Source organism: Bidens hawaiensis, unplaced genomic scaffold (assembly GCF_021521415.1).
Source record: "Bidens hawaiensis isolate Kalapana, Puna unplaced genomic scaffold, B.hawaiensis_p1.1 tig00027790_1, whole genome shotgun sequence".
Classification (NCBI taxonomy): domain Eukaryota; kingdom Viridiplantae; phylum Streptophyta; class Magnoliopsida; order Asterales; family Asteraceae; genus Bidens; species Bidens hawaiensis.
Window position 1 is genome coordinate 73831 of NW_027494509.1, and position 13368 is coordinate 87198.

The 13368-nt window shown below is 36.6% G+C and overlaps 1 protein-coding gene across 1 annotated transcript; it reads right to left on the reverse strand.

Annotated features, from left to right (window-relative positions):
* Window positions 1-2136: 2136 nt before the first annotated feature.
* Window positions 2137-11550, reverse strand: LOC143575905 (putative cadmium/zinc-transporting ATPase HMA1, chloroplastic). Its single transcript, XM_077060151.1, has 11 exons — window positions 11026-11550; window positions 8985-9135; window positions 8717-8901; window positions 8487-8633; window positions 8102-8410; window positions 6759-6982; window positions 6552-6657; window positions 4641-5025; window positions 2890-3077; window positions 2725-2811; window positions 2137-2639 (listed from the first exon to the last, which is right to left on the reverse strand). The coding sequence occupies exons 1-11, from the start codon at window positions 11548-11550 to the stop codon at window positions 2469-2471; spliced, it is 2478 nt and encodes an 825-aa protein (XP_076916266.1). The 3' UTR covers window positions 2137-2468.
* Window positions 11551-13368: the final 1818 nt, after the last annotated feature.

The window sequence follows — 13368 nt, forward strand, 5'->3', positions numbered from 1 at the left end:
TATCGGGAGTCTATTACCCTACTAGTTGTTGGGTTTTGCAAGAATTGTACTTTATGTCTTGTGTTTTTAAAAGCTTTGCGGAGAAGAACAAACTCTTCGAAAATATTGTTGCGGTGATGAAAGAAAAGTTCATAAAATATTTTGAAAACATACCGCGGTCTTTACTTGTGCCGCCGCATTAAACCCCTATTGGAATGTTAATGGGGTTGAAACAACGATTGAGGAAATATTCGACAACTTAGGTATGCACGAGATTGACCCGAAGTTGTCGACGGAAGCGAAGGACAAGTTCAACAAAAACCTTCAAGACCTTTATGACCATTATTTTCAAATGTATGGTCCAAGCACGAGATCGTCTTTTGTGAAAAAAAACAACTAGTAGGCCGTGCAATGACCCACTTATAAACTTGATGAATGGGATTCGTGAATCGGCATCTAAGAGACAAAGAGGAAACACACCAAGTAGCGAACTTGGTCGATATAGTGGAGCAAACTATGTTGAGGGCGCAACGGTCGACGAAATTCGCAATATTGATTTGTTGGCTTGGTGGAAAGGTAAACAAAACGAATTTCCCATTCTATCCACCATGGCTCGTGATTTGCTTGCCGTACAAGCCTCAACGGTTGCTTCCGAATCGGTTTTTTCTCTTAGTGGGAGGGTGTTATCTATGCGAAGAACAAAACTAACTCCCGAGTCTCTAGAGGTTTGCATTTGCCTAAAAAACCATTTGGATGCGGTGGATCGTGTACAACACAAGGCGAACTTTGAAGACGAAATACCAATAGAGCGTCATATTCATGATGAGGAGGCGGAGGACGGGGTTTCTTCCGATAACGAAGACGAGGGTGAAGACGAAGAAGAGTTGTAATTATTTGTTTTGGTAAAATTATTTGTAACTTGTTCAACTAATATTTAGTTTTGATTTGTTTTATTATAATTACTTTTGTTACTCATGAATAATTTTTGTTACTTTTTTAATAACGACGAACATTTTATTTATTTAAAAAATAACTATTACAAACATTATTAAAACATAAACGATACTAAACATAACAACTAAAACATAAAAAACAAAGTCCGTCGTTTTAATCCGGGAATACTTATTTTTGGGTTGTAGAGCCGGACGACTCTCCCACTTCCGTTTTTTTAGCTTCCAAACTTCTTTTCTCTCGACAATACTTATTCGTATGTTTTCGTAATGTCGAGTTGGACCCTGCTTTAAGAAACTTCGAGCAATATTTGCAACGTGCCAACTCATGTGAGTCGGTCATGAGACACAAATCATAATGAACCCAAACATCGGGGCATCTTGTTGTTTCGATCACCATAACAACGTCATCATTAGTTGCCATTTGTTGTCGGTTTAAGGTTAATTGTGGTTTGGAGTGTGTTTTATAGTTTTGGAAGTGGTTTAACAAGTACACAAACAAACCTTGCTATTTAGAGTAAAAAAATAACCTATTTATAGTTAAAAAAACCGGTTCCAACGGTCAAAAACGGCTATATAGCCGTTGGAACCGGTTCCTAACGGCTATGATATTTAAATTTCAAAAAAAACCGGTGGAACCGGTTTTTACGTAAAAACCGGTTCCGGTTCATACCCTACCCGGTTCATAAAAGTTAGCATATCTGGGCATCGGTTCGGGTCGGGAACCGAACCGGTTCTTGATTGGAACCGGTGCCATTTTACAACCCGGTGTGAAAAAACCGGTTTCGAACCGGTTCGGGTTTTCCAGTTGAACCCGATTTGTGCACCTCTGTTAGGCACCATGTCAAACCTTATCTTTTTAAAACCAAAAAATATGTTAGTTAGCAGACACGAAATATAACAGCAAAAACTATGATGTTGATCAGATTGCAGTTGAAAATCCGCAGCAAACGGGATTTGATCTTCAACTGGTCAAAATGTACATATTCGCAGCAAACGGGATTTGATCTTCTACTGGTCAAATGTACATATTTCAATGCATCATGTACACACCGGTTTTGGTTTTAAGTTTTAACAGAAGTATCACTTCACCCATATTTTTCAACTTTATACATCATCAAATCATCTTTTACATGGACTGGTGTATGATGGTACGGATGAGTCAAAGATACTTGATTTTTGGCCAAATATCTAAAATACCCTCAACAATAATACCTACTAAACCCATATAATCAATTTACAATCTTCAAAAGGCAAAATGTTACAACTTTAAACTGTGACAAAGGGACACCAATATATGGAAGGTTACATGTCTTCATCATCACCATCTACCTTCATGTGATTTCAGCTTCCAACAAACTAACTATCTGCTTTGTTTTCATTAATAGAAAAACCAACCTCCATTTGACTTTCGAATAAATAAACGTGTACGACAGCAACGTATACGCGATGTTTTCAGTTTTATTCATTTCAATAACTGTCAACTATGCCCATAATTTACATGAAAAAGGTGTACCTAAAACTAATGTAATTGCAATCTTAAGAGGGTGCAGCCTGGATTTTAGGGGTGTTTTTAGTCACAGAAGTGATCAGAGACTTGAATTTATTGAATATTTGTAACGCATCTTCCCTCCATGACCATGACGGTTCTTCAAGAGCGCGTATAGAATTGAGACAAACGAGCAGAGTCCCTCCTTCATGCAGAAGAACCTGCAAATTCACATCGTAATTTATAACAAACAGTCCGTATATTATTAAGTATATTTCATATGATAATTTGCAACTCGTTTCATACCGTAAGCCACAAAGGAAGAACTCCCATAACCGAAGTAAGTGACGCCAGCATAATGCTACCTAAGGCAAGCGCAACATTCAATTTCACCTGCAAGAAAAATAGATCGAATTAAAATATCAAAAAGTTAAAAGTTACAATAAAAATTAATGATAATAAAAAAGGTACCAAAGAGGTGGTTTGACGAGCCTTCGCGATACAAAATGGGACACCGGAAATATTATCTTGAAGTAATAATATATCTGCAACAGCTATAGCGGTTGCACTAGCGCGTTGCGCTAGCACAACACCGACCGTAGCTGCAGCAAGTGCGGGTGCATCGTTTATACCGTCACCAACCATCACTAGACCTCTTCCTGTAACATCATCAAGTATATTAGTTTTTAGGATTAATTTCATATGCACCCTCATATAATTGAAATATTTTATATATACCAAACCAAAACTAAAAATAACTTATATCATTTATGCCCAACTTTAATGAATTTTTACTTAATGATCATTCTACACCTTTCCATTATACTTGTTTAAACCCTATTTATTATTTGACTTTTGATTGACATCAACGATAAGCAAGCGAACCGAATCACTCTCTCTCCTCTTTTGTCCTCTAGACGATAGATAATCAACCAATCGAATATGTATGTGTGGATCAGATAATCGAACCAAGTATAATCGCATGATAATCTAATGATAAGCAATCTAACTCGAATCAGATAGTCGAATTGGGTATAATCGCATATGTATCCATCTGTTTATCAGCATTATATTTTCGCATCAGGGCATATTATTGCATCGGTTTATCACGTCTGTTTACCAACTTCTGTTCGTTTTTTTATAAATGAAAATTGTTAAAATATATAAAAAAAAGTTAAAAAGGGGGTGAAAAAACGCTTAAGCTAAAAATGCTTATAAAAAAAATTTTGAAGTTAAATCAATCAATCAATCAATCAATCATACCCAGTAAAATCCCACCCACAGCAAAGCTATAGATAGGGTCTGGGGAAGGTGGGATGTAGGCACACCGTACCTCTATCCAAAGGAATAAAGAGGTGGCTTCCAGAGAGACCCTCGGCTCTAAGTACATGTGTATGAAGCAAAATAAAGGAAATCAAAGTTTAACAGTTATATAAAAACTACTACTAATTATAATAATATTAATAATAAGGTCATAGTTTAACAGCTATATAAAAGCTAATAATAATTATAATAATAATAATATATGTAAGGGAAATACCATTATGGTATGTGACCTAAATAAGTCAAGTCTAAGCCCTAAGATATTCAATTCTCTCTAAAAATCCTTAACTTTAATTCTACTTCTCCACGAATTCCTATCCTCAACCATGTCCTCGGAGGAGGTTTAGGTCTATCAAATCATGCCTAATCCTCTCATCCCAAGTCAATTTCGGTCGTCCTCTACCCCTCCTCCCCTCTATAGTAATGTTTTCTACGGATCTAACAGGATTCGTCGACTGTCTTCTCTTTACATGTCCAAACCATCTCAATCTCCACTCTCTTATCTTGTCTGCTATGTTCGCCACCCCTAATCTCTCGCGAAACACAACGTTTCTTATTCGGTCTAGCCTTGTGTGCCCACACATCCAACGTAGCATTCTCATTTCTGCTACCTCCATCTTCCGCACCTGTGCCTTCTTGATGGCCCAACAATCTGTTCCATATAGCATTGCAGGTCTAACTGCCACTCTATAGAATTTTCCCTTTAGTTTAGTCGGGAAACTCTTGTCGCACAATATACCTGTGGCTGCTTTAAATTTTGAAGTTAAAGATAAGCATATATGAGATTTTTAAGTATAGAAATAAGGTAAAATGGTCATTCATTAAATATTCTTAATGAATTTGGCATATTTGATATTATTAGTTTTGTATGGGTACATTTTTTATAATAGAATGATGACCTGTATCTCTAGGGATGTTGGTGACATGATTGAGCTTATCCTCTGGCTTTAAGCTACAATGAATTTCATCTATCCCAACTGCATTAGCAACTCTACGTGCACTATGCTCGTGGTCACCCGTTAACATCATTACATGAAGCTTTGCTTGTTGTTTTAATTCCAAGATGACATCTTTTGTCCCGACTCTCGGTTTATCCTCAAAGTGAAACAAAGTTACCTTTTTGTTGTTGACCGAGAGTGCAGCGCGAACTAAGTCGGTTCCATATGAAGATTTGATTACCGCATCTTTAATCTTTTGTGATTCGGATGTAGTGATGAATTGTGATGTGATGTATTCAACCGAACCGAGTGACGCTTTTAACTCTTGGCGACCTTCAAAACCTGGCTATAACCGAACAAAAAGTAAAAAATAAGAGAAAATACTATAAAAGAAAACCAACATACTCACTGTATTTTCTCATAAAAGTCCCTTAAGTTTTGCCAATAGAAACCAGCATACCTTCTGTATATTTTCATAAAAGTCCCTTAACAGTTTTTTGAACTTTAAATTCCCTCCACATGTTAAATTTGCACAAAATTGTAAGTTTTTTTTTTCTTTTCCTTATAAGACTATGTTAGGAAAGAATGAAGATGAATTTATGTTTAAAATTGGACATGTGGCAAGGCAAAGTCTGTTCGATATTTTTCTTTTCTTTTCCATCTTTTAATTCAATAAGTTGATAATAACAAATAATCTTTCAAAAACAATATAATAAAAAGGGGGAAAGTGAATACAGTGCTGTTAGCCGTCTAAGCTTACACGCGAAACCCATCAAAACTACGTAGTTTTGATTAAAATTCCCTAAAATCAATTAAACAACTTCATAAATCGCGCCCCTAATTTGCTTGTATTATCCTTCTCTGCTTGTTGACACGCAAGTTCATGAAATCACTTCCTTGTCCGTTCATAGTTGAAATTAATTTTATGGTGACTCTATATTCATTTATCAAAGTTTAGTTTATTTATTTGGGCACTCTTCGCTAATCTCTGTTGACACACAAGTTTAGATTCTACATAGTTAATAGCAACTGTTTATTCAATTGATAATAATTAATTTGATGGTAATCGTTTGGAAAACTTTATGTGCTGTTGAAATTATTAGTTGGAAGACTTGCTTCATACCTTATTCTCCGATTTGGTAGTGGTCTTAGCAAAAGATTCAAGGTTTGTCATTCAATTCAGATTTTGAAGTATTGAACTAAAGTTCTAGATCAGAAATCCAAAATCAAATTAATTTCCTATGCACATAAAAACTTTCTTTTGGATTGAACTTATATATTTGAAATTACAAATTCTTGTGTTTATTTATGTGATCAAACTAAGGATTGAAGAAGATGATGTTTATCAACAAGCAAGTACATAATTAGGGGAGTAATTTTATGAAGTAGTTAATTAATTGGGTTTAGAAATTTTAATCAAAACTACGTAGATTTGATAGGTTTTACGTGTAAGCTTAGACGGCTAACAGCACCGTATTCACTTTCCCCTAATAAAAATACATGAGCTTAGATGGCATAACTCAAAAGTTTAGAGACAACTAAACACATATAAGATGGCTTATATAAAATTTAAAATCATTATAAGGTTATAAACAAATTCTTTAATTCACTATTATAGTGTAATTTGTCAAATAATGTTTTCATTATTTCATCCAATCATAATTAATGGATTTCTTTTACAATTTAAAATGTTAAGAGATAAACAACTGAAAAAAGTATGTTGGTGTTTTATGTGCAAGATATCGTTACGGAAGTTATACGAGAAAGACAGAAAGTATGCTCGTTTTTAACGTGCAAAAAATTGTCAAGGGACTTTTACAAGAAAAACAGAAAGTATGTTGGCTTTTTAACAGTTTGTAAATTTGTATCTACCTGAATGCTAGATAGTGTAGCGTAAAGACCTCGACCAGGGAGATTCTCAAAGCTTTCAACATAAACAGCCGGAAGCTCTTTTTCTAGACTATGATTTATCACCGCTCTACAATATATTATAAAATACATAAACAGAAAGTATGGTTGACATATTATAATCAATGAAAAGAAACATGGCATTTACATGTTCAATAATGTCAGAAATACCTTCCGATTGGATGAGTGGTGCCTTTTTCCATAGCAGCAGCAACCGCAAGGGCTTCTTTCTCACAAGTGGGAACACAACAAGAAGTTGTAGCTTTGTGTCCGTGTATCGGCTCGATTGCTTTGCACATAAACTCTCCCGTTGTTAATGTCCCGGTCTTATCAAATGCAACCGTATGACATGAAGCTAGCGCGTCAAAAACATGTCCTCCCTTTAGCAATATTCCCTGCACGTGTGACAGGTGGCAAGATGGGTCATTTTTAGTACAAGCCAAAAAGTATAAAAAAGACTGGGCTAGCAAAACAGGTCTAAAACTCTAAACGTGTTAAACAGGTCAGACATGACACGACTAACATGGGTGTCAAACACGAACACGACATCATAAACTAACCGTGTCATTTTCTTCAGACATGAACCTGTTTATAAACGTGTTACACAACATGATCTGTTTTAACACGATTAATGTCACGTATCTAGACATTTAGTGACACGGCATCACACGAGCCGGAACATTTAATACAGTTAAAAACTAACAAGATAAAAAAAAAAAAAAACCCATAATAATGATATCCTTCAAGAAGAATCCTTAAAATTTTCTTAACAAAGGTCCATAAAATTCTTAACTAACAATACATAGCATATGTAAACTTTAAAAAAAAATTATAAATACAAATAACGTGTTACACAACACGATCTGTTTAACTCGATTTATATCACTTATGTAGGGACACAACATCCGAGACCCGGAACATTTAATAGGGGTTAAAAACTAAGGCATGATGTAGTGGGCGATAACCCCCCCCCCCCCCCCCCCCCGGGGATAAGAGAGGCAGCATGGGTAGGGGGGGCATGTATTTGTCGCCGGGTTTGAGTTTGGAAATAATAATTTTTTAATATGTTGTGTGTAATATATATATATTGGGCTACAACACCACTACACCCCTAAAATGAAAATCGCCCCTTTGCTGACGTGGCGCCACGTGTCGAAAATCGCCCTCATTTTGTAGCCCTCCACTCACATAGCCTAACAAGATAAAAAAAAATCCATAATAATGATATCCTTCAAGAAGAATCCTTAACATTTTCTTAGCAAAGGTCCATAAAATTCTTAACTAACAATACATAGCATATGTAATTTAAAAAAAAAAACATTATAAATATAAATAGGTATAACCGAATCTAAACAGGTTAAGATCAGCTTAGGCACGATATTGATCATGCCTTAAACATGTAGACCTGTTTATGACATGAAACCTGTTAAGCTCAAACCCATGCCTGTTTAACTCCGTGTCATGTTATGTTAACAGGCCCATGACAAAAATTGCTAACCTAAAAAAATTAGTACCTTTTTGGCACAGGCACTGATTGCAGTTGCATAAGCCAATGGAGCCACAGCTAAAGCACACGGTGAGGCTGCAACCATGAGCCCTAATGCTCTGTAAAATGAACCTCTGCAAACTGGAGTACTAAAAAATGGCCACTTGAAAAGAAGAGGGCCAATGAGGGCAACTGAAACCGATAGAATAATAACTGCCTTGCTGTAATTCTCACCAAACTGATCTAACCACCTTTGAAGCGTTGGTTTCCTTTGTTGGGCTTCTTCTGTCAGTTGCACTATCTTATTCAGCATAGATTCTTTCCATGTTTTCTTTGTCTGTTAAGTAACATAAGTTAATATTATGAAAAGAATATGCAACAAAAATAAATGTTTATAGTTGAGAAACAGATACCTTGAGAATCATCATACCGTCTATGTTCCTTGCGCCACCTGGAATGCTGTCACCAACATCTCTTTCTACCGGTTTCACTTCGCCGGTCAAGTGTTCGATTGTGATTGTTGACCTGCCATTGAAAACTTCACAATCTACAGGAACCGACTGACCAAAAAACAATCAAAGTTATTGCATTTTCAATACATAATATAAAAAGAATCAAAATGATAGCAATTTCATAGGCATACCTCTCCAGCTTTAACCAAGATAAACGATCCAACTTCTAACTCGTTAACTGGGACTTCATGGTATTTTAAATCAGAAAAGTTAAGTAACTTTTGGTTGTTGACTTCAAGCACAAGGGCAAACTCTGGATAGTTTTCCTTTAACTCCTTGACATCAACTTTTGACCGGCTGGTGAAATACTCTTCAGCTGCAGTTTATTTTATCTATCATATGTTAGCCATATGGTAAACAACATACTCCGTCCAAAAATGTGAATGCCGCATTTAGTACCTATATGAGCCAAATTGAACATTGCTAAAAGCAAGCCTCCTTCTAGTGAGTTTCCCATAAATGCAGATGCAAATGCAGCAAGAGCCATCAGTACATGAATGTTAACTTTCCCACCAGCAATATCTAACAGTGCATCATATGAAGCCGACACCTGGAATAGGAAACCAATAAAGCCACCTTAAGCAGTTAATGACTTAACGGAGTGAAAAAGCTTCCAAATAATACATGAGTACAGAGAGGAGGAACTAGAATTGAAGAAAAAGGAAATTTTGTTCGTTTTAAAGGGTGCAATTTCTGGCCAATTCAAGTTGCCAATTAAACAAAAAGAAGAAACTACAAACTCAGCTTCTCAACTAAGTATACACACAACTTGTATCATTACAGTATTACACCCCGTGTATTGTACCGGAAGATTTTCCTAATTGCCTAATAACACCTTCACACTTTCAATCCTTCAGTCTAGCATGTACCATGCTTTCTGTTTGTATTTTATGGGCATCGATTACTATCTTAAATTGTCACTATACAAATAGCTAAAATTACATTCTAACCAAATTTAACCATACAATTCGGGCGCAAGTGCATAACATGAAATTTAAGAAAATTCTACCTAACCTCTCTCCCTCTACCTATGATAATTTGATTTCGTCTCTTTCATTTGTTTTTTCTCTACCCTAGGAATTAATCTATACTAGATTTATGGATTCATATGACTTTTTTGAGTCAAACAGTTAAACTGTAGCATCTAAACCAAAAAGGAATTTGAAAATTGAAACCTAAAAACCACTTGAAATCATAGTTATCAAATGCGCTAGGCCACTCAAGGCGCATAGGCCTTGTCTGGGGCCTATGCGCAAGGCGCAAAACAAGCGAGGGCCTGAGAAAAAAAGAGAACCTTTATAAAATAACTAAAAATATATTATGTATATGAAAATAAAACTATTCTTCAAACACATTAAACAAAAGCTACTATATAACATTTAGCATCATCTAATTAGTACTAAAAGTTCTAAAATAGTCAAGATTCTACAGTAATTCTAAAACTTGAATAGCAAAATGTTCAATGTAATTCCTTTGGCCTCTCTTAGATCTAAGTTTCAATTGCACTCCTTGCGTTTCTTTTGCTCGGCTTTTATCTTCTCATGATCCTGTCATAGACAATGCCAAAGCGCTCACCTAGGAACTAGAAGGGCATTTATTGAGCCTCACCTGAAAAATGGGCCTAGGCGCAAGAAGCGAGGGCGCTTAATAACTATGCTAGAAATATAATTTAACCAAAAGTAGCAATATTCACTCTGTACAATTTGTTCTTGTATAGAAAGGAATAGCCGATCACTTCAAGATCAACGCTAGCCAGCATTAGAACACATCATCTAAATAAAAATTACTGTCTAGAGAGATCCTCTTAAATGCTATGTTGCCAAAAGTCCTTCAGGCGAGGCAAGGTGCAGGGAAAACGCCTTACCGTCACCTTCAGGCGAAATTCCTTCCAGATTTTGGTCAGATTCCAGCCAAACAGAGGCAAAGCCCCCCCCCCCCCCCGGTCCCCCGTTTTTTTTGCGCAGTAGCGTAAATTTACTCGTTTTTTGTCTGAAATTTTTTATGCGTAGTGTAAATTTAGCCGTTTTCGACCGAAATTTTGAGCCCGGCCCCCCTTGTTTATGAAACTTTTTATACATTTTGGAGTCACCTCCCCCCCTCTCCCGGTGTCTTAGCCCAAGCTTCGCCACTGCAGCCAAATGCTGAAAATTGTGGCAAAGTTGAGCAAATTCCAGGCAAAGTGGTCAAAAACATCTAACAATGGCATGGAACCATCCTTAAACAAGCCCAAAAACATGTCAAAAACCCTAAAACCTCATACGCTTATGTCGAAACACGCGCCTTGCTTATGTCGGAGCATCGCTTATTAAGCGCCTTAGGCCTTAGACAACTATGCAAAATGCTATCACTCAAAAATCCTAACTCATCATATGATGAAACTTAAGGAAATAAGCAATAATGATTAAAAACCTAAGGCACACATAAAGAAAATAATAATTACCCCAACAAGAGGAAAAGCAACAAGAGCCAGAGCATGCTGAACCGGCTTGACGGAAGCCTTGGGGAGCAAGTAAGGGCAGACAGCAGCACCTAAAAACAAGGCAGTGGAGAAGCAACAGAGCTCCAAATGCTCCCTCAAGAAGTCCGCAAGCTCACTCCACCTAACCGCCTTGGCCAAATCAGCAAACGCCACCTGTGACTTCGTAAGCCTGGATTCACCACAGCAATGATGGTGATGATGATGATGATGATTATCATGATCGTGATCGTGGTGGTGGTGATGATTATTATTATCATGATCGGTGGATTTTGAATGGCAGTTAATATAAAAAATGCGAGTGGTAGTAGGTAAGGGTTTTGAAAACAAATTTGGGGAAAAAATTAGGGATTTGTGAAGGAGTGAGTTGACTCGGAATCGGCGTCTTCTGGTGAGTGAATTGGAAGACAGAGTGAGAGTAGGAAGACGGAGAGTGGTCATTGTTGATGGAGGAGAAGAAGAAGAAGAAGAAGAGATCGTTGACGCCATTGATGATGATTATTAAAGAGAGATCCCAGTTATATTATTATTTCATAGCAGAGAAGAATAGAAGCAGCATGCCCCACGCTTTTGTTTTCTGGTGGTGTGTATATTATCGGTATACATAATGGCCACACGCCCTATATCCGCCACATGATCCTACACATTTTTTATTATCACTATTAATTCAACTTTATTTTATTAAAGTTGTACTAATTAGGCATTAGATTCATACCATCATGCCACATAATCTGCTTCTTCATTTTGCTCCACCGCTTTTCTTTTATATTGATTTAACACTTGGGAATGGTGATGACGTTGAGCATGTCGTGATTTACTCTCGTTACCAGAATATTTTTCCTATGTGTTCGGGAATTTTGGTGTTTGATTCTTTTCCAGCGTTAAAGTTTTCGGACCCAGATAGATCGGGTCGGTCATTTGGTCAAATAAATAAAATGTAATATCATTATCATAACAAAAGTATACATCATTAACATTCATAAAAACACAGTCATATTAAATAAAAAGAAAGAGTCGGTCGGTCGTTGTTGTCAGGTTGAAGTCCGACAGGTGGGCACTGAGGCCGTGAGGCAATGGTTGAAGCCTTGAGGCGAACTAGCGAAGGCGATGAGACGAAGGACGTACTCATCTGGTCGATAGAAAAAGATTGACTGGTCATTGTTTTCGTTTTTTTATTGAATTTTTATTTAGGTATTATGTTTAAAAATGTTAATTGGTATGTTTAAAAATGTTAATTGGGTTGGGTTTATTGACCAAATCCATTAGTTATTTTGGGCTTTTTTATTATACATATGGATTATTATTGGCCAACTTATAATGTTTGTTATTATTTGGAATGAGACGGTTATCCATGTATGGACCAACATAGAGAAGGGTATTTGGAAATGCGGCTGATTAGGAGACCAGTTTTATCAGCGTACATGCCCGTTTACCTAAACCACATTCGTAAGCATTTATTTTTATTTTCCTTTGTTCTTGGGGAAAAATGTAATGCATTAATCCACTTTTAGTCTTTATATTTTTACTTTCTTAGGTAATAAATCTATATAAAGATTTAAATAGTTTTCTCGGCGTACATCTACCAATTGGCATTGACACTCAGTAGGTTGGGGTGGTGATGGCAGAGGTGGTGGTGTTGGTGTTGGTGGCGATCAATAGGGGGTGTGGCAGCAAGGGTGTGAGATCGATGTTAGGCTAGCTAGTGGTGGCGGTGAGGTATTTGCCAATGATGCGACTGCCTTGTGTGCAGTGATAATTTCAATTTCAATATTATTGTTTTATAGTCAAATTCATTACAAATTCATTTTTCTTGTAAAATCTAATTTCTTTAAATTCAAAATCTATTTGCAAATTTAAATTTCTTTGAAAAAATCCAGTTACTTAAAAAACGCTTTTACAAATCAAACACACCCTAACGCCTAATTTCTAACGTCTAATTATCCAACCGGTATGGAACACGACTTACAATCGAGTATGAGCTCTGATTCCTGTAACATTTCCAAGATTTCGTGCCAAAAATGACCATTTTGGAAGTTGAAAGTCTAGGTAGTCATTAAGTCAAAGATCACTTCATGGACTTAATTACAATTTTGCCAAAGCTGTCCCAACGGACTGCTACCATTTAGCCGACGGTCCCCCAAAAGTCATCAAGGGCAATGGACAGATATCTAGTATGCCGACGGTCCATCGCTTACCGTGAAGAAACCACCACAGTATTGCCACGTGGTAGATAACGATCTGATTCACCAAAAGTTGACACGTGTTGATGACTCATCACCCCAAAGACCACACTATTATTCAAGCCCA